This window comes from Myxine glutinosa, chromosome 5 (assembly GCF_964187855.1).
Source record: "Myxine glutinosa chromosome 5, kmMyxGlut1.1, whole genome shotgun sequence".
NCBI classification, from domain to species: domain Eukaryota; kingdom Metazoa; phylum Chordata; class Myxini; order Myxiniformes; family Myxinidae; genus Myxine; species Myxine glutinosa.
In genome coordinates this window covers 154,955,638-154,982,914 of record NC_136265.1, presented here as the reverse complement: position 1 = coordinate 154,982,914, position 27,277 = coordinate 154,955,638, and the positions used below count along the sequence as shown (strand labels likewise).

The 27,277-nt window shown below is 42.9% G+C and overlaps 1 protein-coding gene across 3 annotated transcripts in view; it reads right to left on the bottom strand.

Moving 5' to 3' along the window:
• The window catches only part of LOC137426905 (putative helicase with zinc finger domain), a 331,899-nt gene that overhangs the window by 200,581 nt on the left and 104,041 nt on the right, over positions 1-27,277 (bottom strand). For all 3 annotated transcript variants that reach the window (XM_068115906.2, XM_068115908.2, XM_068115907.2), the window contains exons 14-17: positions 26,802-26,980; positions 11,825-11,943; positions 3,325-3,470; positions 2,416-2,563 (exon numbers count right to left, since the gene is read on the bottom strand). In XM_068115906.2, the coding sequence (XP_067972007.2) occupies positions 2,416-2,563; positions 3,325-3,470; positions 11,825-11,943; positions 26,802-26,980 (592 nt within the window). The remainder of the gene's footprint in view (positions 1-2,415; positions 2,564-3,324; positions 3,471-11,824; positions 11,944-26,801; positions 26,981-27,277) is intronic.

The window sequence follows — 27,277 nt, the reverse complement described above, 5'->3', positions numbered from 1 at the left end:
ATCTATATATATATATATATGCACAATGATATGTGATTTTTAGGATAATTTCAGATTTTTAGGATAAGGAATTCGATTAAAACATATTTGACTGGTATACCACTTCACCTATGATGTCATCATTATCAAGCTTTTGTTCCCCATTGGGAGTACTTGACAATGTGCCAAGTTTCAAATTTTTCCATTCAGCGATTTCCGAGAAATATTTTTAAATTATTTGCTTTTAATCCAAGATGGCTGCCATACCACGTGACCTATGACGTCACAATTATCATAAAAAACATTCTGCATGTGTGTCACTCCTACCCTAAAAGTTTCGCCTCAATCAGACATAAGTTTGCTGAGAAAAACGAGGTTTAGCCCGTACGGACGGAAGGACGGACAACCCAAAAACATAATGCCTCCGGCGACTTCATCGGCGGAGTCATAAAAATTAGAGCTGCTAACAACACCAGAAAAAGTGGAACTTGGGTCCACAGGCCTGTCACTATGTACAGTACATAAAAGCCTTTGCAGAAACTGATGTCAACGTAGTGTGAAGGAAATCTGTACACATATCATTGTGCATAAAGTGACGTCAATAGCAACAGAGGCGAGTGGACACAGCATTAGAATGGAATACAACAACAAACAACAACATGCATTTTAGGGCCATTTTCCCTGCTAGAGCAGGGGTTAGCCTTGCGGTCCCCATGACAATCTTCTCCATATTGCACTATTTTCTGCATCTCTCCTTGTTAACCCCCTTGCCCGCATTTCTTCTTCCACCATCTTTAGCCAAGTCTTTCTCTGTCTTCCCCGTCCTCTACTTCCTTCTACATTCATTTCCATCACTCTTCTGAACCAGTCACTTTCATCCTTCCTCAACACATGACCAAACCATCTCAACCTGTTCCTCTTCACAGCATCAATCACAGGCTCTATTCCCATCATCTTTCACAATTCATCATTTGTCTTCCTCTCTCTCAACGACACTCCGCACATCCACTGAACCATTCGCATTTCCACCCTTTCCAGCCTTCGTTGCTGCTCTACATTCATGACCCATGTCTTGCTCCCATAAATCATAACACTTCTCACACATGCAGCATACACCTTTCCCTTCAGCTTCAACGACACTCCCCTCCTCATCAGCATGCCACTCAGTTCCCAAAACTTCTTCCATGCACATCTCACTCTAGCAACCGTTGCCGAGTCTGATCCACCTTCTCCATTCAGCATGTCTCCGAGGTAGCAAAAATTTTTCACACCTTCCAGCTTCACGCCGTCTCCAAGATCCAACTCAACATTTCCTCCATCTGCAGCTCCCTCTGTGCACACCTTACATTTGAATGTAGCTGCCATACTGGTTAATAAACCTCTCAGACCACTACATTTTTGATGAACCCACTCAGCGCACATTGTACATTGAATGGAGTTCACTCCGACACCCTTCCTGCACACAGCACAGGGCCACTTCCCAGTTCTTTCCACCTCACCACATGCTTTACCACTTGCCATCACCTTCGTCTTTCCTATATTCACCTTCAGACCTTTTGTCTCCATGCATTCGTTCCACTTGTTCATCTTTTCCTTCAGTCCATCCATACTTTCCGCAATCAACACCAGATCATCTGCATACAACAACTCCCACGGTAAACCCTCCTTTACGTTCTGAGCCAGCACCTCCATCACAGCTACAAATAGTAGTGGACTTAGTACCGACCCCTGATGCACTCCCACCTTCACCTCAAACTCACCACTGTTCCCGTCCTTCGTCCTTACAGCTGTGCGCGCTCTTTTGTACATTGCCATCACTACTCTGATCAACCATTCCTCCACTCCTGCATTATAATGGAATAATGAATCCAAAATTACAGTGGCATTAAAATGCTTCGATTGGTCTGAAAGCTTGCATCCCACGAGCACTCAATCTCATGTGCACATGACCACCACACATGTATGTACAATGTTGGAAGCAATCAACAAATCTATACAATTCTGTTCTTAGCAGAGATTTAGAGAAGAGCATGACAAATATTTTGCTTAAAGGGTTCCTTTCATTGCTGCGAAACCACCAACTTGCACCAAGCTGAATGGAAAAAGCAAGGTCAATGAAACATATGGCAAAACGAAAAACCAAAATCAAAATTCAAAACAAGTACTTTTAGAGGCAATCAAAGAAAAATCATGCCAACAAAGTTGAACAAAACTTAAATCAGACATCTATCCAAATGCTCTTCCCCAAGTTTACTGTTCCAAATTTGCTGATCGAACAATATTTTCCAGACGATGTGAAATTCCACAATGTGGATTAGCCATCAAGTCGGCTAATCTATTTTGACAAGCATGCTGACCTTTTCAACAAGCTCACGACTTCCGACTGTGGTTGAGTGTCCGTAAAATCATGGGGACCCACCTGGGTCAAGAGCTCACCTCAGCATCATTGTAGAACGTGATGCTGTTCTTGTCCTGCTCCTCCTGTCCATGCGCTGCAAAAAAGCACAAGGGCTGCAATTCTCCATGAGGTGGTTGCCTTCCACGGGACAGAATATGGCCATCGTAGAACATCTCGGAAGTGAAGCTGCAAAGATGTTGAGTAAGAGGCATCAGCCGTTTGCTCGACAAGTACAGTATTTCTATACTTATTTTCCAGCTGCTAGCAGATATGAAAAGCAGCAAACATCCATATTTTGTGCCAGTCCTATCATTTTCTCTCCTCCAATCAGATGTGAGGAAGGCGTTCTGCCCTTTACTTCATGTGTATTACCCTCGGTTAACCCAACATATGGGAGGGGTGGGAGAAGTGGGATAGTGCCAGTGATGTCAGTCGATTTGGATCAATTAGGTACTGGCTTGCATCTAAAACATGTCTCACGCCATGGTATACCTGAGACAGATCTCAGAATTAGACAATCTGACACTCTGACAGTGTCAGAATAGAAAATCCTACAAAATATCCCATTCTCACTCATCATTTTGACTTTCAGACCTTCATTTGTGGTTACATTAAAAAAAAATCATTTAAGGAAGGGAATCCAACGTATTCGCTTGTTTCTCTTTTGCCCTCACTGGTTAGGTAATACGCATTAAGTAGTGGATCACAGCCATCAAAAACAGGCACTGTCACTGGATTCAAAATGAGTCGTCCTCAAACATACCAAGTTTCCCCTTATATATTTGGGTCTGGTTTAATATTATTCATGCCATATAAGGGCATCAACCCCCTTTTATTAAATCGAAAGGGTTTGCTTTCCTGGATGCCCTCAGCTTCAGATTGGAGGAAACAAAGCATACAATGGAAATATGAATGAGTAGAGGGACTGTGAGAGCGAGTCAACTTGCCTCACAATGTCAGCATGTGAGCGGTAGTTTTCACAGAGCAGGATGCGACAGGGAAAGTCCAGAGGGTAAAGGTCATATAGTCGCTCAAGCAAAGAGATGTGGAGGCCCTTCTTTCGAGCGAATTCGCTGTGCACAGTTGGTGAGAGCTACAGTGGGTGGCGAGGTTGGGGTGGGGAGCAGCAATGGGGGGATACAAGTTCAGGGATAAGGAGCAAAACAAGCCAAACAATAAAGAAAAGTAAATAAAAAAAATAAAAGTAAAAAGATCTGAAAGTTTGAAAAACGATTTCTCAACGTCTGGAGAACAATCAATTTATTTATTCATCACATTGAATTCTTATCAACCTACAAGGCCTTAATCTACAGCTTGATAGAATACTGCTCTATCCTCTGAGCTGGCTCCCCTGCCTTGCACCTTGTTCAGCTTGACAATGTGGAAACCAATGCCTTCAAGATCATTGGAATCTCCCATGAAGCAGAAGGTCCATGGGCTTATCATTTTCACATCCCAAACAGGTCAGTGTTCTCTCTGTCTTCTTCATCCCATTTCTGGTCCTGCACCCTCTGCTCTTTCCATGCTTTCCATGATTCTGCTCTTTTACCCTCCGCTCCCCCTTTCACCTCCACCCCAGGTTTTGCAGAGGGTAAACGATCCACAAGCAACCGCGTTCTGGTAAAACTCCCACAATCAGGAATCACTATTAACCTTCAAAATTTCCAGTTTTTCCTTCCCGAGAGCTTGCTTCATTGTCCATCCTGCCACCCTTTGCATCCTCCCCAACCCCTCATTCTTACCCGCATCCTTTGTTTGTCCATCTCCCTCTACATTGTCACTCAGCCCTGCTGTAGTTGTTCTACCCTCCCCCTCTTTCTGCTGTTGCTTTTGTTCTGTTGTGTCCTGATCCATTCTGTGTTCTAGCCTTTCCACGAGCCTCGATTTCTAAAACAAAAATCTCACAATATTTCAGTACTTCCATCACTCCACAACCTTACAGACAAATGGGTTCTCCAAATAAATTGTGCAACTCTGCTCAATATCACCCCACCCCTTGATAAAACAATAATACCTTTCACCTTGCTGCTGTCTTGCTTGGACCATTTTAATTAATGCAAGAATATAAGAACCATCGCTTCGCTGACAAGAATACAAATCTTTGTGTAATTGCAAAAAAAGAAAAATTTGTTCATGTGGAAAAATCTAATTAGGCGGTGTATGGATACCGGTCTAGCTATAAACCCAGGGAGCGAGGAGATTGTTAATAAGATATTAATCACAGCCTTATTAGATGCTGAATTGTGAATAATATACAACACACCAAGAGGAAGATCAAAAAAAAAATTCTCACCCTCCTCCTCTCCTTTATTTTGATCAAACTGACTGGGGTACGTATTAGGGACGGGCCATAGCAAAAAGCAAACGCTGGGTTCTCCTCATCTCTGTCTTTGCGTAAATGCTAAAAAAAACGGGGCCTTCCGGTTCCTCAGCATAGTTGTGATGGCTAATCTATGGAGCAAGAACAAAAAGGATTCCTGGGAGATCCTGCACATCGTGCAGGGATAACAGCATCACAAGTTGGTGTTTGCAGTTTCGCAAGGTGTGCCCAGTAACCCCAGGGGTCCCAGCCACTTTGATTGACAAAATAATAGGAAAAATAGGAATTCTGATCACAAAAAATAGGAGTTTAATAGGAAAAAACTAGGAAGTAATAGCACAGATTTCAGCATTGGAACAACATCGGTAGCTTTATTGCTGCAAGATTTATGCAAATACATGTACATGTATGGGCATGGACACACCCCCAATGAACTTGGGCCCACCCGTCTTAACATCGACAACAAAAACTATGACTTCTTCTTTTTGGCAGCCACCATGGACTCTATCAAAGTCTGCTTTTTCTTCTCCACTTTTCTCTGCGCCTCCCTGGTTTCCACCATACGAGTCTGTGTCTCCTGAATCTTTTTCTGAGCAGACTCAAGCATGGCCTGAGCTACTGCAATTTCAGTCATGTCACCTTTCTTAAGCGCCACCTTAAGCTTTTTATTTGCTTGATCAAGCAGACTGTTGCTAACAGTCAGTGACATCTGCTGAGATGACTCTTTTGCTGCCAGAGATTTCTCTGTTTTCTTCAAGTCCTCGCTCTTACGAGACAGCTCCGCTGCCTTCTCTACAGCAATCTTAGCTGTTCTCTCTCTTTCTTCTTTCTCTTGCCTGGTTTTCTCCCTGGCTTTCTGTTCATCTTCCTTGGCTTTTCGTTCTTCTTCAAGTCTCTGCATATAGTGCATGTGAGCAGAACGTCCTAACGAGAGGAGTCCCTTTGTGACTGGGACCATTTCGGGCCGGTCACCATACAATCTCATGCCATCCATTGTTGCACGGAGACCATTGATTGATGCCTCGCTCAGACTAACTCTCTCCTTGGTGACACTTTTCCCACTGATTGAGAACGCGCGTTCCACGTCACTGTTTCCGTGAGACAGTGCAAGGACAATCCTTATCATTTGTCTCACTTGGGGGAATTTACAGTTTCCCGTACAGCCTTTTAAAGCCAACACTTTTCCCCAGTAACTGTCCACTCTCTTCATGCAGACTTCTTCTTCATTCTCCTGTGTTTCCTGGGACCAGTCAGTAGGAATGGCTTCCTCTTGGTACACCTTCCATTCATCTGCAATGCTGTCACTATCAATATTCCTCTTCAGCTGTCTGGACAGGCTCTTGGCTGATTCAAGAGACCATGCAGCAGTCCTGTTTTGTGGCTGCAGACATCTGGCATTCTTCAGGATTTTGTTTGTCAATGGAAGCTTCTTTTGTAGGTGTACTATGGCTGCCTGGTAGCACTTCCTCATCCCAAGATACATCCTTTCCCTCTCAGAGACTTTCAACTTAGCGATACACCGTCGGGTATCCTCTCCCACACCCATGGATTCATTCTCCAGCTGGTTTGCAACAATGGAAACATCAAGGTTTGAGATGTCTTTCACAGCATCAACTGAAGGAGTCTTCATAATTCTTCTGATCAGTTTTTTGAGCAGGTCATGGAGTTTGTCATATAGAATGTGCACAAGTGGTTGCTCTGACTGGAAGAAGGTGAGGAACTCTGCAAATGTTGCTGCCAAGAACTTCAGGAAATGCAGTTGAGCTTTTATTTCCGGTCGCTGTAGTTCTGTTTTGATTCTTTTGTACCTGGGTTTAAACATGTCCTTTGGCTGCTGCTTTGGAAGAAATACCAAGAAATACTCTTTGAGAGATTCCCAGATCTCTATCAGCCGCTCCACTGCAGGTCCCAGTGTCAACCACCTGCACTCGACATGCTTCAAAGGCTTTTTTGGAACAGCACCCAATTTATGCTGAATGTCTTGAAAATCAACAGATCTAGCAGCAGAGCCTTTGAACCAGTAGAAAATGTCCACTGCAAGCTCAGTTAGGTTTCCACAGTACTCTGCAAGTCCTTTGGCAAAAGCATTGTGTACTGTATGGAGAGTACATGTCCCTACATCAAGGAGACCAGGGCCCCTGTTGTCGAGAATGGCTTTGTCAATCTGTCTCCACACAGTGGTGCTCACATTAGGCCCATCACTGCTGAGCATGATAATATCCTGAAGCTGCAGTTTCGATTCATCCAAGGCAGAGATTATTTTCCTGGACAAATCTTCTCCAGTTGCATGACCCATGAGGTAAGTTTTGAGGTGAAATACTAATATCTGTTCCTCGGCATCAGACCAATACCGTACACGGATTTCTAGTTGCTTCAAGTTCTGTTTATTGGTGGTTTCATCATACATGAGGCTGAAGCCAGAAGCTGAATTCTTAACATCAGTGACTATCATGTCCTGAAAATAAGGACCTGTGGCTTCGCTAATGAGATATGAAACTTTCGATGAGCTCATTGAGAAACCATCCGGGATAACACCAGGAAACATTGCCTGCAGAAGATCCTTCAAACCGTCACAGGAAGAGTAGCTCAGATTCGAACGAACAACTTTCAATGTCCATAGAAGTTCTGCTTTTGTAATAGCGTCTTTTTTGGACATACAGACTAAAGCTGCACGACTTGGCTCATCTGTAGAAGCTGACCCTGATGCTGAAGCAGATGAAGTTGATGGTTGAACGAATGTCAGCAACGTCTGTGACCCACCCAGCAGTTCCTTCGCACGCTTCAGGTGCCCTTTGTTTTGGGCATGTTGTGTCAGTTGTTTCACACCCTGATTGTCACACCTCACTTCCGAATGGCACAACGAGCAGTAAGCTGAGAACACTGAGGACTTGCTAGGCTGACACCAGTCAGAAAGCCTACATCCATGTCCACTTTTCAACCACTCTGGGTTAAATTTAGCTCTCCCACCAGGCATTATACTGCTGGGAGTATACCTGTCAAAAAGAAAACAAATATGAGATAAGATTAAATGAATTAGCATAGAAAATCCTAACCTGTTAACGCATGAAGTGGAAAGAACTGTGAACCAAACAGTTTTTTTTTTCAAAACTGAAACATAAGTTAGTAAAATAATGAGAACAAACAAAGTAATTTAAAGGCAAATCAACAAATTTCTTACCGGTCTGCAGATTATACCTGAAACAAGAAAGATGATAAATAACATGTCCTAACATGTTTACCACCCGATAATTGCATTTTCTCCACTGCTGAATAGCTTGAACACTAATCTGAGTTCAAGCTAAGCGATGACAATTCAATTATGTATCTTTGGTATTGTTGTTGTACTATCTTCAGAAGATTATGAAACAACAAGACTTTAACAGTCTTTATTGTTTTTTTTTTTGTTTGTTTTTATTGTCCTACATTGCTTGCATTACCTATTGTGCAGCATTGCGTATGTAAATTTTAATTCTACTGTAATTTTGTTAAAAGCTGAATATGCAACTACCACACGAAAGTATACAGAATTAAGTTGTAATCCCTATTTTGTGTCGTGGTCCTTCTTTATTATCTGCAATTAAATGATGAAATGTGTGAATTGTCGATTGAATTAGTTCTTTGCCAAATACTATTAGTTTTAGGCAAAATACAATCTCATTGTAATAAGCGAAAGATTGAGTTAAACATGTAGTATCAAATGTCAATGTTTAGCAAATTAGTAGAAAAGTTCAATTTCAGGTAGAATCTTTAGGGAAAGGTTGTTAGTAATAACTGAATAACCGCAAAGTTCACAGTTGGTTTTGTTACTCTAAGTAAAGTACAAACCTTAAAAATTGAGCTCAGCTGAACTTTTGAAATAAGACAAAGGACAATGATAATGGTCAAGGTATCATTCAGTCATTCTTCACAAAGTATATGAGATAATCCAAGAGAAATGCGTGATAAACATAGTTATATTATTTTCATCTCATTTTATCTTTTATAATTCTGTTACTGAATAGCATGAAGCACGAATCATAAAGGTAAAACAATTGTTTGGAAGGATATACTTAATATTAGGACAAAGTCAAAAATAACAATAACATAATATACATAAGATATACATATCATTTCCAGTCGAGATCAATAACAACACGTACTTTACACCATGGTGTAAACGACATGCCTCCACTTCGTACAGTATTTATTTGTGACGTCATCACTGCATACTCAATTTTTCCTCAACACTGCACTTTGTTGAGTCCTAAAAAATGCACTCACCACTTGTGAAATCGATCGAACAAACGGTTTTCGAGAAAAAGACAAAGAGACATATGTTCTTCGGGGATTTGAGCTTAAAGTCGTTTTGGAAATTTGTCTTGCGATTATGGACCCAGAAAGCAATTCCATGGCTGACGATTGGTATAGGAATGTCTGTTCTGACGCTTAGATACAGAAATTCTACTAATTAATATATCAATTAAAATTTTGGAACATTGAGGGTTAAAAAATAGGAAAAATAGGAATTTCCACCAAAAAATAGGAGATTTATAGGATCCTATTAAAAAGTAGGAATAAATAGGAAAAATAGGAGGGCTGGGACCCCTGTAACCCATAAAGAGGTTTTTTTGTCCCCTGTCGCACCGCGGAGCGAAAGGGGGACTATGGTTTTTATTTTTATGTCACAAACCTTCCCGGGAGTTCCCTGAATCCACAGTCATTGGTTTCATTGAAATCCGTTCTCAAATTATTGCATGACAGACAGACAGACAGACAGACAGGGCTCCTTATTGTGATATAGATGGTAAAGGTGTGGGATGTGATGCTGACATTAAGGATCGAATGAACTCTTTTGGTGCGTGCATGGTGTAGGTAGGGAAATATTCAGTTCCTGCTCAGACCAACTCCATTAACACTCCAAACTAGTGGAATGAAATAGTTTTGAAAAAAACCCAACAAAAAACAAACAAACTTGCAACGACAGCACCATGCCAGGCATCCAATGAGAATATACCAGTCTCCATGAAGACTCGTTTATCAAGGCAATAACAATATACTCTATCGCTTTTGCCAACATGGTCAGAGAATACTTTGCAGTGCTCAACACTGGTAACAACACGAGGGGGCATGAAGATTATACTCTAACTAGAAGAATGGACAGGTCAAGACCTGAAGATAATCACTGGAAGGTAAGCTGCCTTTAAAATGAGCATTTGCACCAATTATAAAGTTCAGATTTAAGACACCAAGACAAATTAATTGTTTGAGGAATGAGAGTGCAAGAGACTGCATGATTTCTTACTCTTGTGACGTGCAACGATAAGAAGAAAGGATTGTTAAATTGTATTTTGCTCTCCCCTATGTGCTCGTGTGGGAGTTGTTGTCCTGCATCAAAAATAACAGACAACTTTCACTTTGTTGACAAAGGACCATTTATTGATTACGTATGTACGGAGAGAAATGTTTGATACCAGGCAAGCAGATCTCTGAATCCCACTCACAACTGCATCCAATATATACCCAAATTGTTTTACTACAAAGGAAGGCAGAAGGCGAGCTGGAGCACGAGATAAGAACAAAAGCTGATGTAACGGACCCTTGGCTTCACATTTTTGCACAAGGTCAAACCACAGATAAAACATATTTTTGCCAGCTCAACGCAAAAGCACAGTTCTGCCCAGCAGCAGTGAAGTGGCTCTTTGCCAACTTTGTACAAGCAAGCATATCTCCCATGGCCTAATTCAGCGAGATCACATGATGCATTTACTGAGCAAGCTCTTGGCCATGGCTGTCTCTGATTGGTCCAGAGATGACAATTATCCATTTTTACCCTGACACTCGCACCCCAACATCACATCTGTCTTTCCTAAAATGCTGTGGAATCAAAAGCTCTCAAAATTATTGGAATCTCCCGTGATGAGGCCGGAGCACAAGGTCTGTTACTCTCACATCGCAGGCAGGTCGGTAGTCTCTGCTTTCTATATCTATTCTCTGATGTTGCTCCTTCTGTCACACACCTGAACTCTTATTCCACGCTTCTCGCGTCAATGGAACCACCTTCCAGAGGCTGTTCTGTCTCGTATTTCCCTCCAGAGATTCAAGCAAGAAGTGCACCACCATATCTTGTCATCCCCAATTCTGACACTTGATCTATTACCCCCTTAACCTTTCCTAACCCCAACCATTTTAACTTGCTAGTTTTAGTTTCCTCCCCTCCTCCCTCTCCTGTTCCTCTGATGTTTCTCCGATTGTCAGTTCTACCTTACTCGCCCATGAGTGTCACACCTATAAAGAGAGAGAAATAAAAATAAAAATAAAGAGTTATTAGCCTGTCTGCCCGAGGTGCGTGTGCATACGTGTCCGGTCCATACCTTTTTTACCATTTGAGCTTTTGTCATAAATTTTTCAACAAATCTTTATTTGAGAATATGGAGAAAAGAATTAATAAAATTTGCATTTTTTTCTAGCTATTCATTTCGTCAAATTTAGTTCGAATACAAAGTGGACATGGACAGGCTTTGTATTTTGAGATGCTATCTAGTTCTTTTTAATGTAATGACAAACATTGAGCTATCATTGAAGGCAAATTTATTCTAATGCTAGGCAGCTAGAGGCCAGGTGAGATGGGATGTCATTGGATGTAATGTCATTTAGTATGGGAGGGCCCTAGATTCTAATGTAGAAATCTGTATATTTCAGGAAATAATGTGTACATAAGTTTCTACTAAACAAAGCCATGCTTGTGTTCTTGCATAAACAATGCTATTTGCTGCAAAGAAGCATTTTTGACATGACAGCATCTCCTGAACACGTTTTGCACATTAACGATTATAATGCAACTGGATACTCACGCCAACAATATTCAAGAGGTAATAAGTGTGTGCGACTTGAAATAATCATTTGTTTCTCAGGATAAGCTATCTTGTATGATACAAAGTAAGGAATATGTTAAGTTGAAGCAATAAAAATTCAGTGGGTTGCCAGCTGGGACGTTTCACCACTGAGGTTTCATCTGTTTAAACTTTGGATCACTACGCCGTGTTCCTTCAAGAAAAATAACGCTCATTTTGCGACAAGCGTGAGGGAGTGACGAAATAATGGTTTGTATCATTGTGTGGTTAGTGGTGCAAAACAAAAGACCTATCAACCTGCATGTGATCTCCAGCTAGAACGATGCGTGTGTCAGCAGTGGCGAGCACGAGAGGAGTGATGGCCTCTGTCTCCAAAGCCTGTGCTGCTTCATCAATGAAAATGTGACTGAAGAAGCCTGAAAGAAGGACAAAATGAGCAATGAAGTCGTGGATAATTATTCCCGACTCCCCCCCCCACCCCCCAACCCCAACCAATTACCTATCCTTACACAGGTGGACATGGGCACACACACATGCAGTCATGCACATGAAATATGATAAATTGCAATTCATGAGTCTCACTCTTGTGGAGGGGAAAAGGTGTTTCTCACCAGCAAATATTTTCAACCTGCAGCAAGATCACAATTTTTCCCCATGACTCAGCAATATGTCATTGTCGGCTTATTTACATCAGTCTCCATTATCAGGAAGTTTGAGTTGGTTTTGCTATTGTCAATCACCTAGTCAAACATCTGGCATCTGTTCCATCGGGCATATCTGATCGACTCGCTTCTCTCAGAGTGCCAATTTCCCATCTATATTCGCACTATCATTGTGTATGCGCCCATTGCAAAATCGTACTTTATAGATGCACTCAAATTCTTAATACACATCCTTTATAGACATACTCACATAATAGTACACATTTTATAGACGTGCATGTGTGGACAGCCAAACAAACAAACAAGAAAGACATCATGCAGAGCACGATACTAGCCAAATCCACCCCAATTCCCCCACTGCCAAAAAAAGTTGCCATGGATACATCAGATTGTCCATCTAATTAAGATTTAAATTGATGATCTTAATCAAAGCTCAGTTCAATCGGATGAAATGTCGGATGTCCCCCAAATATTCCTCCAGGTCGCACAAGATCTGCCAGCAACCCTCTTCTGGTGAAACTGCCAAATTCAAGACTCTCTGCTCACCTTCACTCTTTCATTCCTCTTTTCTCCCGCCTCTGCAACAAACTCCCTCACTCCCTTCAATCCCAGTCCTCCCTCCAGGTCTTTAAAACAGCTGTTCACCACCATCTCTTATCTTGCCCCATCCAAAACCTTGATCTTTTCTACCCCCGTTAATTCACCCCAGATCCACTTTTCTGAAATACCAACTTCTTTCCTGGAAGTCCAAGCAGTGTCCATGTGTTTTCTACCTCTCCCATCCACACCCCCCTTCCCACGCCTCCTACCCCCAAACCCACTCCCTGCCACAGATCTCCTGATGTCCCTGCTCTCTGCTGTTGTGCTTGTGTGCTTCCCCCTCTCTCCCCATCTTGTCTCCCACTCCCTTTATTTTGTCTTATGTGTCCGTTTTTTTTTGTCAGTAATGTTAGCTCTTACACGAACCTCGATGTTGTATACCAAAAAAAAAAATATTGATTATTTTTTCCAGATGAAATTGAAAATTTAGAAGCTTGCCGTTGAGTTGACCTTTGACCTTTTGACCCCAAAAATTGTTGGTTTTCCAAATCCGTGATATACTTTGCAATTGCTCTTTAATTTTCAGGCTATTCAGATGAAAATTTATGATTTTTCAGATGGAAATTGATTTTAGAAGTTTGACCTTGAGTTGACCTTTGACCTTTAAAATAGTTGGTTTCCAAATTTAGTGACTCAATATGCATACTGTTCAACTTTCAAGTCGATAGGATAAAAAATGACAATTTTAGAAATTTGACCTCAAGATGACCTTTGACCTCAAAATCAATAGGCTTCGTCCTTATGGACAACTGTACCATCTGGTAAAGTTTTGTGAAGATCGGTTTAAAATTGTGACCTGTAGGCGATAGACAGACAGACAGACAGACAGACAGATTAACGCACAAGACCAACCAAAAACCTTGAAAAATCTTCGATTTTGCAAGTAACAAACAGACCTAAGGCAATACCCTCTCCTCTGGCATGGGTTGAGAGGAAAAAAATGAATTATATCATCTCCTTCATCAGACCATCTCCAAAGTTCCTCATGCTGACATGCTGATTCTTATGGGTGAGTGGAATAGCAGGGCGGGAAGTGATTTCAACTCCTGGAATTGAGTGGTTGGGAAATTTAGACGAGGTCACTCCAACTACAAAGTGAGATCCTCTTGTCCAAATGTACAGAATCCTAACTCGCAATCATCAACACTTTCTTCAGAATGCCAGGGAAATGATTTTACTCCGAGCAGCACCCACGCTCAAAGCATTATCACTGACTGGACAACATCATTTACGCGTCACTCAGACCATGCAGCCAACAGAAGAACACGAGCAATGCGTGGAGCAGACTGCTCCTCAGATCACTTCCTCATCCGCTCAGTTTGTAACTTTCAAATTCATCCTTTTCAAAAGAAAACCGGACCTCAACCTCAAAATAAGCTGAATGTGAGACTCCAAAGCTTACAGCTAACATCACAGCATGGCTTGATCTCCGATCACCAATTTGGATTCAGACCAGGTCATTCTACTCTGGACATGCTGCTTCTGCTGTCTCAACAATGGATGGAAGTCCTCAATACCAAACAGGAAATCAGAGCCGTCTCCCTTGACATATCATGTGCCTTCGATACGGTCTGGCACCCAGGTCTGCCCACCAAACTCTCCTCCTATGGTATCCATGGAAATCTCCATGCATGGCTCACGGACTTCCTCTCTGGTCGTAGACAACATGTGGCCCTGAATGGATTTCTCTCATCTCCCCTTCCTGTTCAGGCTCGAGTTCCCCAAGGCAGTGTTCTGGGCCCTGTGCTTTTTCTGGTCTTTGTCAATGATCTCTCCGACTCTCTGGAAAATCCTCTCTATGTATTTGCTGATGACTCCACTCTCTGCTGCTCCATTCCTCTTCCCTCAGATCGGCAGTCTGCAGCCTCCTCACTCTCTGAAGACCTGGACAAAATCACAGACTGGTCAAACAAGTGGAACATGTCTTTCAATCCTGACAAATCTCACACTCTTACTATGTCTCTCCGAAAAGATCGACTGGACAACCCTCCCATCTACTTTCTCAACAATCCTCTCCAAGAAGTTCTGTCGCTCAAGCTTTTGGGTCTCACTATCTGCCATGATCTTTCTTGGGAAAACCACATTTCCAAGCTGGCCTCCAAAGCCAGTCGCCGACTGGGCATCCTCCGTCGTGCGAAGTCCTTCCTCGGCACACCTGAGCTCATCACCACATACAAGGCTTTCATCCGCAGCTCAATGGAATACTGTTCTCCCCTATGTGCCGGTGCTCCTGCCTCACACCTAGCTCGGCTTCACGCTGTTGAAACCAAAGCTTTCAGAATCATTGGAATCTCCCGTGATGAAGCTATCTCCGAGGGCCTTTCACTCACTCACCGCAGACAGGTAGGTGGTCTTTCTGTCTTCTACCGACTCCTCTCCGGCCTTGCTCCCCCAGCTCTCTCTGTGCTTTGTCCCCCAAATATTCCTGCAGGTTGCACAAGATCTGCCAGCAACCCTCTGATGGTTAAACTGCCGAAATCTCGGCTCTCTGCTCACCTTCACTCTTTCATTCCTCTTTTCTCCCGCCTCTGGAACAAACTCCCACACTCCCTTCAATCCCACTCCTTCCTCCAGGTCTTTAAAACAGCTGTTCACCACCATCTCTTATCTTTCCCCAACCAAAACCTTGATCTTTTCTACCCCCACTAATTCACCCCAAATCCACCTTGTTTGAAATTCCAACTTCTTTCCTGGAAGTCCCGGCAGTGTCCATATGTTTTATACCTCTCCCACCCCACCCCCCTTCCCATGCCTCCCTCCCCACAAAGCCCTCTCCCTCCCACAGATCTCTCGATGTCCCTGCTCTCAGATGTTGTGTTTGCGTTCCTCCCCCTCTCGCCCCATCTTGTCTACCGCTCCCCATGTTATATGTTTTATGTGTTGGTTTGTCTTTCTGTGTGATTAATGTTAGCTCTTTCACGAGCCTCGATCTTGTGTACAAAAAACAAAACAAAAAAAAAACTGACATCTTTAATTAATGCCTATTCTGGTGGCGCCATTGAACATCAGTGTTCGAGCCGTTCCTCAAAGGTGCTCCAAGCATCTATCCAAAAACTTGGGGTTGTATGCAAGAAAAGTGCAGACATGTTTTATGACAACAATGAGCAGGTTCAAACTCTTCTTCATGAAAGTAAGCTCCAGAGTCCGTTTTATCCTGAAGCACACGTCACTGTCATCAGCAAGTGTCATCTAAAATGCAGCAACTACTGCAGAAAATGAAGGATTCCTCGTGGGACATTAAAGCTGATGAGTGATGAGCTTTATCTGTTTTCTGACCAGACGAACCTCAAATAATAATTATTCGCTTCCCTGCAATGCATACGTGGCCTTCAAACGCCTAAAGTTGCTCCTCTTACGAACACACATGAAATCCAACTACTCAGACAAGAACCTGATTCTCTCGCATGGGAGAGATTATTTCAGTAATCTGCTAAATAGACATCTGCAAGCAATGAGACCCAGGCTGGAATTGATCAATGCCCAATCATGGATGACATGGATACCCTGCACACACAAGTTGGAAAAAAGTTGTGTCAACCATCAATTCAACCAAAAGGGGAAGGTCCCGAGGCTTGGGTGGCATACCTGCCAAGATCTATCATCGTGGTGGTCAGGACACACATGAACCATTGAAGTTCGATGAGGCATGTTGGAAGGAAGTAAAACTACCTCAGTAGTTGAAGGTTCCTCTCATCGGTCCTATCTGGAAAAAGGAATGGAGATTGAAGCGACTGAAGTAACTATCATGACACTTGACATTTCTTTCATCCACAGCTCAATGGAATACTGCTCTCCCCTCTGGGCTGATGCTCCTGCCTCACACCGAGCTTGGCTTCACGCTGTTGAAACCAAAGCTTTCAGAATCATTGGAATCTCCCGCGATGAAGCTATCTCCGAGGGCCTTTCACTCACTCACCACAGGCAGGTTGGTGGTCTTTCCGTCTTCTACCGACTACTCTCTGGCCTTGCCCCCCCCCCAGCCCTCTCTGGGCTCTGTCCCCCAAATACTCCTGCAGGTCACACAAGATCTGCCAGCAACCCTCTTATGGTTAAACCGCCAAAATCAAGACTCTATTCACCTTCACTCTTTCATTCCTCTTTTCTCCCGCCTCTGGAACAAACTCCCTCACTCTCTTCAATCCCACTCCTCCTTCCAGGTCTATAAAACAGCTGTTCACCACCTTCTCTTATCTTCCCCCATCCAAAACATTGATCTTTTCTACCCCCGTTAATTCACCCCAGATCCACTTTTTTGAAATACCGACTTCTTTCCTGGAAGTCCTTGCAGTGTCCATGTGTTTTATACCTCTACCACCCCCCCCCCCCACCCTTTTCCCATGCCTCCTCCCCCTAAGCCCTCTCCCTCCCAATGTCCCTGCTCTCAAATGTTGTACTTGTGTGCTTCCCTCTCTTTCCCCATCTTGTCTCCTGCTTCCTTTATCATATGTTTTATGTGTGAGGTTTTTTTTTTGTGATTAACGTTAGCTCTTACACGTGCCTCGATGTTGTATACAAAATAATAATAACAATAATAATAACTTCTTGCTGTTGCAGACAACATTCTACCATAAAATCAATGTGGTTTCAGGGCCACACGCTCCACTGTGGATATGATCTTCACTCTATGCCAGCTTTAGGAGAAGGCAGCTAAGCAGCATCAAGGTTTCTATGTCATCTTCAATAATTTCACCAAAGCCTTCAACACAGTTGACAGGCCAACTTTCTGAAAGCTGCTGAAACCTTGTTTGTCCTGATGTCTTTGGGAAGATCATTCAATAATTCCACGATGGTACGACTAAATCCGTAGTTATTGGAGGTACTACATCTACACTTTCAACATCTCTCACAGAATAAAAAGAGGCTGCGTCCTGGCCTCTATGCTGCTTAATCCGTTTCCGACTGCTCATCTGATACTGGTGTCTAAACACCTTGACACTGGAGTATACATTCAAAGAGAACAGACAGGAAACTCTTCAACCTGGCGATACTCTGTGCCTACTGGAAGATCAGAGAGTATTATGTGCGAGAGTTAATGTATGCTGATGATGCAGCGATATTTGCTCACTCCTTGGCAGACATCCAGCAAATTGTTGTCTGCATTGAAACTGCAGCAGTCAAGTTTGGTCTCTATCAACATCAAGAAGAATGCGCTACTCCAACAGCGACCACCTGGCAAGCCCTTCAGAAATACACAAGTCCTCACTAGCAAAACACCATTTTTGGTGACTACCAAGTTCACCTAGCTTGGGAGCACAGTGACATCCAATAACTCCATCGATGCGGAAATTGGCAACCACATACAGTCAGCCTATAGAGCTTTCAGAGAGTTACACAAGCGATTTTGGTCTCAACATGATGTAATGTATACCACGCTGTTGTTCTTTCAACCTTACTGTATTCTTCTGAAAGCTAAACATTATACCAGAGACATCTCAGGAAGCTGGTCATAAACAGCTGTGGCACCTGTGCCAAATAATGTGGATCTCCTGGAAGGACCACGTGTCATACTTGGAAGCACTACAAATAGCAAATTTGCCCCCTGCAGAAGCACTACTTGATGTTTCTCAGCTTCACTGGGCCGGCCATTTTGTCCGCATGGCGAAGCACCGTTTACCAAAAGCCATCTTCTATGGAGAGCTTCTCAAAGGCAAGTGGCAGCATGAAGGGCAACCTCTATGGCATCAAAAGGCTACCAAAACTCTTGTTGACACCTGGAAATCCACAGCAAGGAATTGCCAGCTAGGGAGGGAAGCACCGTGGAAATAAGCTGGTGTCATCGGGCAATCCCGAATCAAATGATACAAGAGTGTTCGCCTGCAACGGCATCAGCTCAACTTAGATCTGCAGCACACCATCACTGTAACAATGGCTTCAGAGCACAAGCTATCCTGGTTTCCCATCTACCAGCCAAGCACAAGGACTAACCCTCCCACAGTTGTTATAGTCACATCGACAGACTGCAGAGAGAGCGAGAGAGCGTGAGAGCGAGAGAGCGAGAGAGCGAGAGAGCGAGAGAGAGAGAGAGAGAGAGAGAGAGAGAGAGAGAGAGAGAGAGAGAGAGAGAGAGAGAGAGAGAGAGAGAGAGATTTTACATACATAAGTGACCTGGCAATTCAAATATTACTAGCAGGGACCCATGGAACAGAGTTACACTAAAAAAACCCTCTCTTTGCTTGGGCAGTGTATAGGCAACAAAATGCTGCCTCACATTCTCCCAGAAGGTTATGTTTACTGCTAACAACCCAGTGTTAAGTTTAGTCATCAGCACACTTATTGCTAAAAAGTAATGTCATGAAATCGTTTTATGTTCCCAGAGGTCAGACGTTGAAGGGAGGATAAAGGATAAATTGCAAAATGAAAGTGTCAATGATGGTGAATGAAAGGAACAATCAGGAAACAAACATGTTGTTTCATACATCTCACTAAAACAAACGTTGCTAATTAGCGTTCTAGGCGAATATATAGATGAACGTTACATTATTATTAATAAGAAAAAATACTTCTGTATTAAGAAACCTGGGTAGGCTCCGGGCCAGGTATGGTCCATCTGCACCCCCCCCCACAACTCTCCGACCCTGGGTTTTTCTGAACCATTGGGGTGTCCTGGGGTGGAAATCAACTGGTAACAGTAAATAAACTTGGACTCACTACCCATTTGGTACCTATATTGGATGGTACCCTCAAAACAGCATATTTTAAAATCCGCGTTGCGCCATATTCGACACACGTGTTCTTTTGGTATTTGTGCCTGCTAATATTAACTCAGAATAAAAAGTTATATACCAAAAGAAAGCTGTTCATCTACTGATCATCATAGAATATTGACACATTACTTATAATGGTACCTTAATGGTCATAACTAGTGCTGAATAGCAGTACCCCACTTTAACGTAACATAATTCGGTATCGACCGTACTATTTCATCTTACACACATAATATGAACACATTACACCTGATATGCTTACATATATATTTTATTGGCTTTCTCCTGTATATCAGCTTTAATTTGATACCAGATACATCCCCATAGCTTCAATTCTCTTTTTTATACAGCGTGTCAAAGATACTACCTGTTTCGCGGGAACCATGAATCATATAATCTCGGTAACAGTCTTTGTCTATATTCAAAAGAACTGCCTATTACACTTATAAATGTCATTCATAATCGAATATCATAATCATACTGCCATCTTATTAACATATTAAACAAGAAAAACTTGTTTATTAATCACAGTAGTTTTTAATATCATCATATTAATATTCATACACTGGGTCAAACACCTTCCACAGAACAGTAACAATGTAATGCTCGAATATTTACTGTAAAAGTAAAAATATTTCTTATTTGAAACTAAATTTTAACATCCCATTGAAAATTTTTTTAGTATCGAATATTTTGATGATAAACCAAACATTATTGCTCAACAACAGATATCATAATAATATTAACAGTCAGTTTTATCCCTACAATTACATATGTATGTCGTACACTCAGTTAACCACATTATATCATATAATACAAGTATCCACTCTCAAAAGAACACAAACAAACAATTGCATTTTGTTAATTATCAACAAAAGTCAAACACTGCATGAGTGCAGTCAAGTTGGCTTGCTTGCACAAATGGCATATGTCCATCATGATCAGTCATCGTCACTGTCACTTTCATCGGTATCACTGTACAAAACACGATCCATATCATCAGGTGTTTCATCACCTGATTCATCATCACTCTCATCGTCGTCTGACATGACCTGAGCTATATCAGCCAGCTCACGCGGAAGCATGTCTCCATCATACCAGAGAGGATCCAGGCAGCCTTTCTCCTCTTCCCAGCCATGGCCTGGACTTGCTTTGGGAATCCTTGGTCGAGGAACGTGAGCTCTCTTCCAAATTCCCACTTGGTGGTTGACCCTTCGGATGTGCTGTGTGAGGCTCCTCATACATGGTGGAATATTGGCCATGTCTACATTGCCTGAGGGTAGGTGACGATTCTCCTTGGCACATAGCTCATTTATTCTCAGGAGTCGCAGATCATCAACGTGTGATACCTTTCCTCTTCCATACATGGCACATGTGAAGCTGTCTAGTTGATTGTTCAGCTCTTCTGGCACATCCCACGTATCTCCAAGCTTGTTGAGAATAGGGATGTATTGCGGCAGACGAAGCAGCGTTTTAACAGGTTTGATTTTTCCAATCCCTCGGAAAGCGCTAGTGCTGTCACAACCGCTGTAGGCGTGAAGTGCCATAAGAGCAGTACTCTTCTCTTGGCCGAAGTCTGCTGCGAGTTTACTGACGTTTATTAGCCTCTGCTTGTTTCCTGTGCCTGTGTCAAACAGTATCTTTATGTCGTTTATCGATGCGGCGTAGTGCAGTAAGATGAAGAATACATCCGAGTCTGGGCTCTTCACTCGAACAAACTCATATTTCTGGCTCCTGGCGTAGTTTACGTATAATATCACGCGCGAGTCTGTTTCTTCTTGAGACGATTCCAGCTGAGGCAACTCTTTGGCATTTGTTGTCTGACCATCTGTGGATGTGAGTTGGTATGCCTTCCCTTCACATATCAAGATCACTTTTCGACCATGGCACCGAGAAGCATACTGGTCACTGTTCCAGAGCCTGAGTAGCAGTCGGATGAACTGGATTTTATTCTCGTCGTTCGAGAGAAACATTTTCCAATCTTGCGGTTTCTTTGTAGCTTCTCCTTTTAGAATCAACTTTTCTCCACAGCCGCGACGTCGCCTCTCCATCGACTTCACTGATCCAGGTAGGTATTGATCTGTGCTGAACACCACATCTCCTGTCTTACTGATGATGTCAAAGACCTTGGAACAGATCTGGCTGTAGTTGTTAGGAATGTCTTTTAGATAGTAGAAGGTGGCATTTCCGTCATACACTGTCAGGGTGACCCTTGCCTGTGGTACAGTGATGTCAGTACAGTCCTTGGTCAGGAGCTGGAATGCCTTTGCCTTGTCTGTCTTTGCTAGGTACCCATCTCCGGTCGCCAAGCTGTATGGTACTGGAGTTAATGGGTATGACATCAGTTCCTTTAGGTCAAGTTGTAGCCCTTGATTTTGCGATTTCAGCAAAAGCTGAAATGCAACGTTTCCCTGGTGCTTGAACTGGGTGACTTTGTTCTTTGATGTCTTGGTCTTGGAACTTTTGTTCATGTTGTTCAGAGTTTTGAGATTGAGTCGTTTTACTGGTTCAAAAAAATCTTCGCCAGTTTTCAGTCGGACCTCAACAAATTTATCATGAGCTTGTTGACCGATGGCTTCAGCCTTCAGAACATCTGCAGCAACATCATCAGAGGCTGCACCGCCTGACGATAGAATCAACAGCTGGTCCTTTGTGTCTACCGTGAATGGATTCAGGAAACTGCATACCGCATCCATGGTCTTCTTCACCAACCTCTCTCCTTTTCTCACCTCTCTGGGACGTACATCACGATGCTTAGTGTCCTGTCCGCTGTCTGTCATGTGAGCCATACCAAGACATGCATCAACGTAGAGAGACCTTTCGTGAAGGGTGCGGACCCACCTCTGATATGCCTGGTAATTGGTGAGTAGTCCAGATATACCCGCACCAGCACCACCATGAGACTTTGCATGTCTCATGAAGGTTTCCTCCATTGTCTTGTCAACAGCACAGCGATTCCCAGGGATAAAGGAGCGAGCAACACTGATTGCTCCTCGTCGAATGAGGGTCAAAGCTCCCGGGTGCGAGCTATCTACGTTGGCTAAGAAGATGGAGAAATACGACAAATACCTGGCGTAGTTTTGGCCACCGAAGCTGAAGAAGAGGGGAGTCATACCGTTGATGGACGCAACATACAAGACAAAGTTGTTAGTCTTTACAGCTTCAAGGAGTGAGAGGACTAGACGTACATGGTCCATGTACGACACCCAGAGCTCAGCAGTTTTCCCCAATCGTCCCTTTGCTACACTCTGTCGAAATGTATCATAGTTATCTATGACCTTCATGATGAGTTCATCCGTCGAGACAGCTTCTAAGGTCATTTGACTGGGGGATTCAACAAGATCTTGCAGTCTTCTAGTTGAGTCGTCAGGGAGGGACGCGAACAGGTCATCAGCATTAGTTTCGTTGAGGTATTCCGCCAAGAGAAGCCTCTCCAAGCATTCCAGCATAAGTTTATGACAGTGTAACGCTCTGTCATAATTCTTTCCCGACATCACACCTGTGATAGATCCACTACCGATCAATCCTGCTTCCAGGAGGATATCTGACAGACCAGACCCAGCCATCTTCTTACCCATCATTTTCATGTAAGCACAAACAAGGTGGAAGGTGCCTATTAGAATGATGTGACTTTCGTACTTGTCGGGGGAGTTCCATACTAGGGGGAATGCCTTCATGCATACCCCCAAATCGAATGTGGTAATGACATAAGGCTGGCCAACTTCTCTGGTGGCCTCTTCAGCAGCACGCAAGCATTCCTGGACAGTTTTGTATTCGGTAATTGGTTGATTGATGACGGGATAGTAGTCTATCGTTGTGAGCTTCTTTGGTATTTCACCTGTCTCTGAGATGAAACCGGTCCAACCAGGAACTTGTTGTTGTGTTTCTGCCTTGAGACGGATCATGATCCATAGAGTCTGGAGTTTGGTCGATGTTCCTCTTTCTCCTACAGATCCTGTATATTGAAGCTGTTTTACTTGAAGTTTCGGGCTTTGTCTTTTGGTCACATAGCAGTCAGGTAATATGGTTGCTTCCGTCAACTGCAGAGAACGCCGTTTGGTCCTAACTTGAGTTGGCCTTGCTGGACCAGATGCGGCATGATCATCACTGACTTCTTGCATCATGATCCCGTGTGCTGTATGAACAGAACCTTTTCCTGTCAGATCATTCACCAATGAGTCGAAATTGTCAAACTCCGAGTGGAAGACAGACGGCTCTCGTGGTGACCTGATGATTTGGTTGGAGAGTTGTGTCGATGACTTCATCACTGATTCGGCCAGTGCAGTCTCCAATTCAAGTGAAAATGAATAACTCTCACAGTGTCCCATTCTATTAAGAAGGGTTATGAGCTTTTCACTTCTGTATAGATGTCTCAGGGACGTGCACATGATGATGTGTTTTGGAAGCTTCCAAGAGCCTTTGGTGGCAGCGCGACAGATATCTTGGCCGATTGATTGAACTAATCGCTGGCTTCGTTGTGACCTTGCTGATGTTGTTCCAGTTATGATGTAGCATAGCAGCTTCTTGAGTGAATCTGGTATAACATCGTCCATTTGTTGGAGATCAGAAGGACTTGGTGGCCATTTCAGTTCTGGGGCATTCGAGAAATCATCCAGAATTGACAGTCGTAAATGGCTACCTGCACTCTCAATCATATCTCTTGATCCCAATTTGAAGGCTTGTTTCACTGCTGTCTGGACGTCAATTGCAGTGCTGAATATTATGTAGGACTTTCCCAGATCACAGAATGATAGTCTCTCCCTGAAAGGCTCGTGGTTTTCAAGCTTCAGTTTTAGTTTGCTGGCTCGGTAGTCAGGATTCGCATATTTGCTGGTTTGCAGGTTAATGACATACATTTGCCTCAGGTCGGATAGTTTCATTATCTTCTTGGCCATTAACACATCCCTTTCAATGGCATCACATACCACATCGAATGCCTGTCTGTGGGCTTCTTCTAATTCTCCTTGATGGTGCTGTGCCTCTTCGTCAGTACTGCGCCATTTCTCTGGCTTTTGCATATATTTCATACGGCAAGTTTTGTGGAACTTTGCCTCAGAGGCAAAAAGATCATGGCCTCGGATCCTCATTAAGAGCGTTTCATCTTGCTTCATTTCAGCCATCTCCAGTACCGGCTTCCAGCCTTCATACTCGAACTGGCTCATCCCCTGGGTAGTCCAACTGCCATGCACTTTCACTTTTTTACGACTTTCCGAAGAACAGAAGATACAGTCTGGCTTAAATATGATCTTGTCACCAGAACTAGTACGGGCCATCCGCTGAGTTGTGGCACCAGTTGTTTCAGATGTACCTGCAGTAGGAGGGTTCAGTCTGTCTAAGTTCATCGTGAAACGCTTGTAACACTCCCAGTGGAAACCATGGTGTTCGGCCAGAGATTCAGGGACCAAATCACATGTGTCCTTCATCATATGCGGAGACTGTGGGGGTTGTGCAAGGCGTCTTTCTTTGACCTCCTGCAGCTTGGCCAATTTCTTCTCAGAATTTTTGAGTCCAGATAACAAGTGCAACTCTCCATAGCTCAGTCCCTTTACATGAGTTATGCACACAATGGGTGGTTGTTCACTCTCACGTGTACGTTTCGCTCGCGCCGGATGTTCCATATTAGCGTTGTTACTTCACCTGCAAAACACATCAAAATATTGGTAAGTACCAAGCTGAATAATTATTATAAATTGCATCTTAATTATAAAAAATATCTTATATTGCATACTTAACTATGTAAAAAAAGGTGTTTAACTTAACTAATTGACTCGTTCTGTCGCTGTAAGAGACACTTAAATAACATAATTGTACAATCTGATGATCTCAATTTACGCAGGATACAAACATGGAAGGATCTGCATGCCATTTTCGTCAAAATTCCTGCAATAAACTACAGTGATACATCAATACAACAATATATTAAGTAACACATATTAACAATACATAGATTTTGTCATGTGTCCAACATATATGTACATGATATACGTGGCAGCATTTTAAATTGACAAATGCAGCATCGCCTACAATATCACCCCATACCGGTAGTATCTTTGACACGCTGTATAAAAAAGAGAATTGAAGCTATGGGGATGTATCTGGTATCAAATTAAAGCTGATATACAGGAGAAAGCCAATAAAATATATATGTAAGCATATCAGGTGTAATGTGTTCATATTATGTGTGTAAGATGAAATAGTACGGTCGATACCGAATTATGTTACGTTAAAGTGGGGTACTGCTATTCAGCACTAGTTATGACCATTAAGGTACCATTATAAGTAATGTGTCAATATTCTATGATGATCAGTAGATGAACAGCTTTCTTTTGGTATATAACTTTTTATTCTGAGTTAATATTAGCAGGCACAAATACCAAAAGAACACGTGTGTCGAATATGGCGCAACGCGGATTTAAAAATATGCTGTTTTGAGGGTACCATCCAATATAGGTACCAAATGGGTAGTGAGTCCAAGTTTATTTACTGTTACCAGTTGATTTCCACCCCAGGACACCCCAATGGTTCAGAAAAACCCAGGGTCGGAGAGTTGTGGGGGGGGGTGCAGATGGACCATACCTGGCCCGGAGCCTAGGGCTAATTCCTTCCTCCCACGGTTATTAGTACCAAACACCACTTATCATTGATTCATGAACCATACACTGATTCAATTCAGCGACTTTGCATTCACGACATTGGGATTAAAGTGTTACGGATATATATACACGATATTATTATTGTTAACGTTATTATTATGAAAACGATACGACTGTATTAAGAAACCTGGGCTTAATTTGTCCGAAGCGGCCTGAATGTGAGGCATGAAGGCATGAAGCCTGAGACCTATACGTCCCGTGTCATTGGAAGAGCCGGAATGCCTATTCTTTCGATATTTGATGGTCATTTTATCAATCAGTTTGTTTGTGTTTCACACTGAATGAAAAACGTCTCGGTAGAGCATGCAGATTGTGATATATGACAGGTTCGACCGCTTTGACGACTTGATCGCCCTTTCGGCATATAAATTAAAATGGCGGTCGTTGGAGTCAGCCGTCGTACGCCGTCATGACGTAGAGTGACTGACGGATGGATGGACAGACAGAAAACTGCCGCTACTTTAATATATAAATGAGAAATCAAATGCCACAGCTCTGATAAATACAACTGCATGTCGGCAATATGACAAAATGTTGAAAGACATTCAAATATATAACACAGAAGATCATTGGAAACCACAATGAGCAGTGTAAGCAATGGGCCTGCAAAACAACCCAACTATACCGGACGCAGCGCGCCGCACCTGCAGCTAACCTGTCGGCAGGTCGAGTTGACAAAGGCAGCGGGAGGTGCTGAGGGTGGCAACGATGACACGATGTCCTCGGACATCTCCACTCGTTGGCAAGAGGAATGCATCACGGCCAGGTGTTAGCAAACAGTACAACTGCACTGTGGGATGCACACTTTTCACCCAACGGTGGCGGTAGTAAATCCTAGTGAGTATATGCAGTGATGGAGTACGGCAATGGAAAGAAACAAGAGAAAAGATGGGATGAGATAAGAAGGGAGGAATACAGAAGAAAGTGACGACAAAGGAGATGGAAAGATGGAAAACTATAAATGAAAATAAAGCACCTTGAGGTGCAAGAAGTGTTTACATATCCAAAAAGATTAGCTTAAAATCAACAACATTTTGTAGTTAGGGATGTTTAAATCCACAAAGGCCTCTCCTGAAGCACCTAATGTTTGTTTGTGTGGTATACTGTTGCCATGTCAGGTGGCTATAGCAA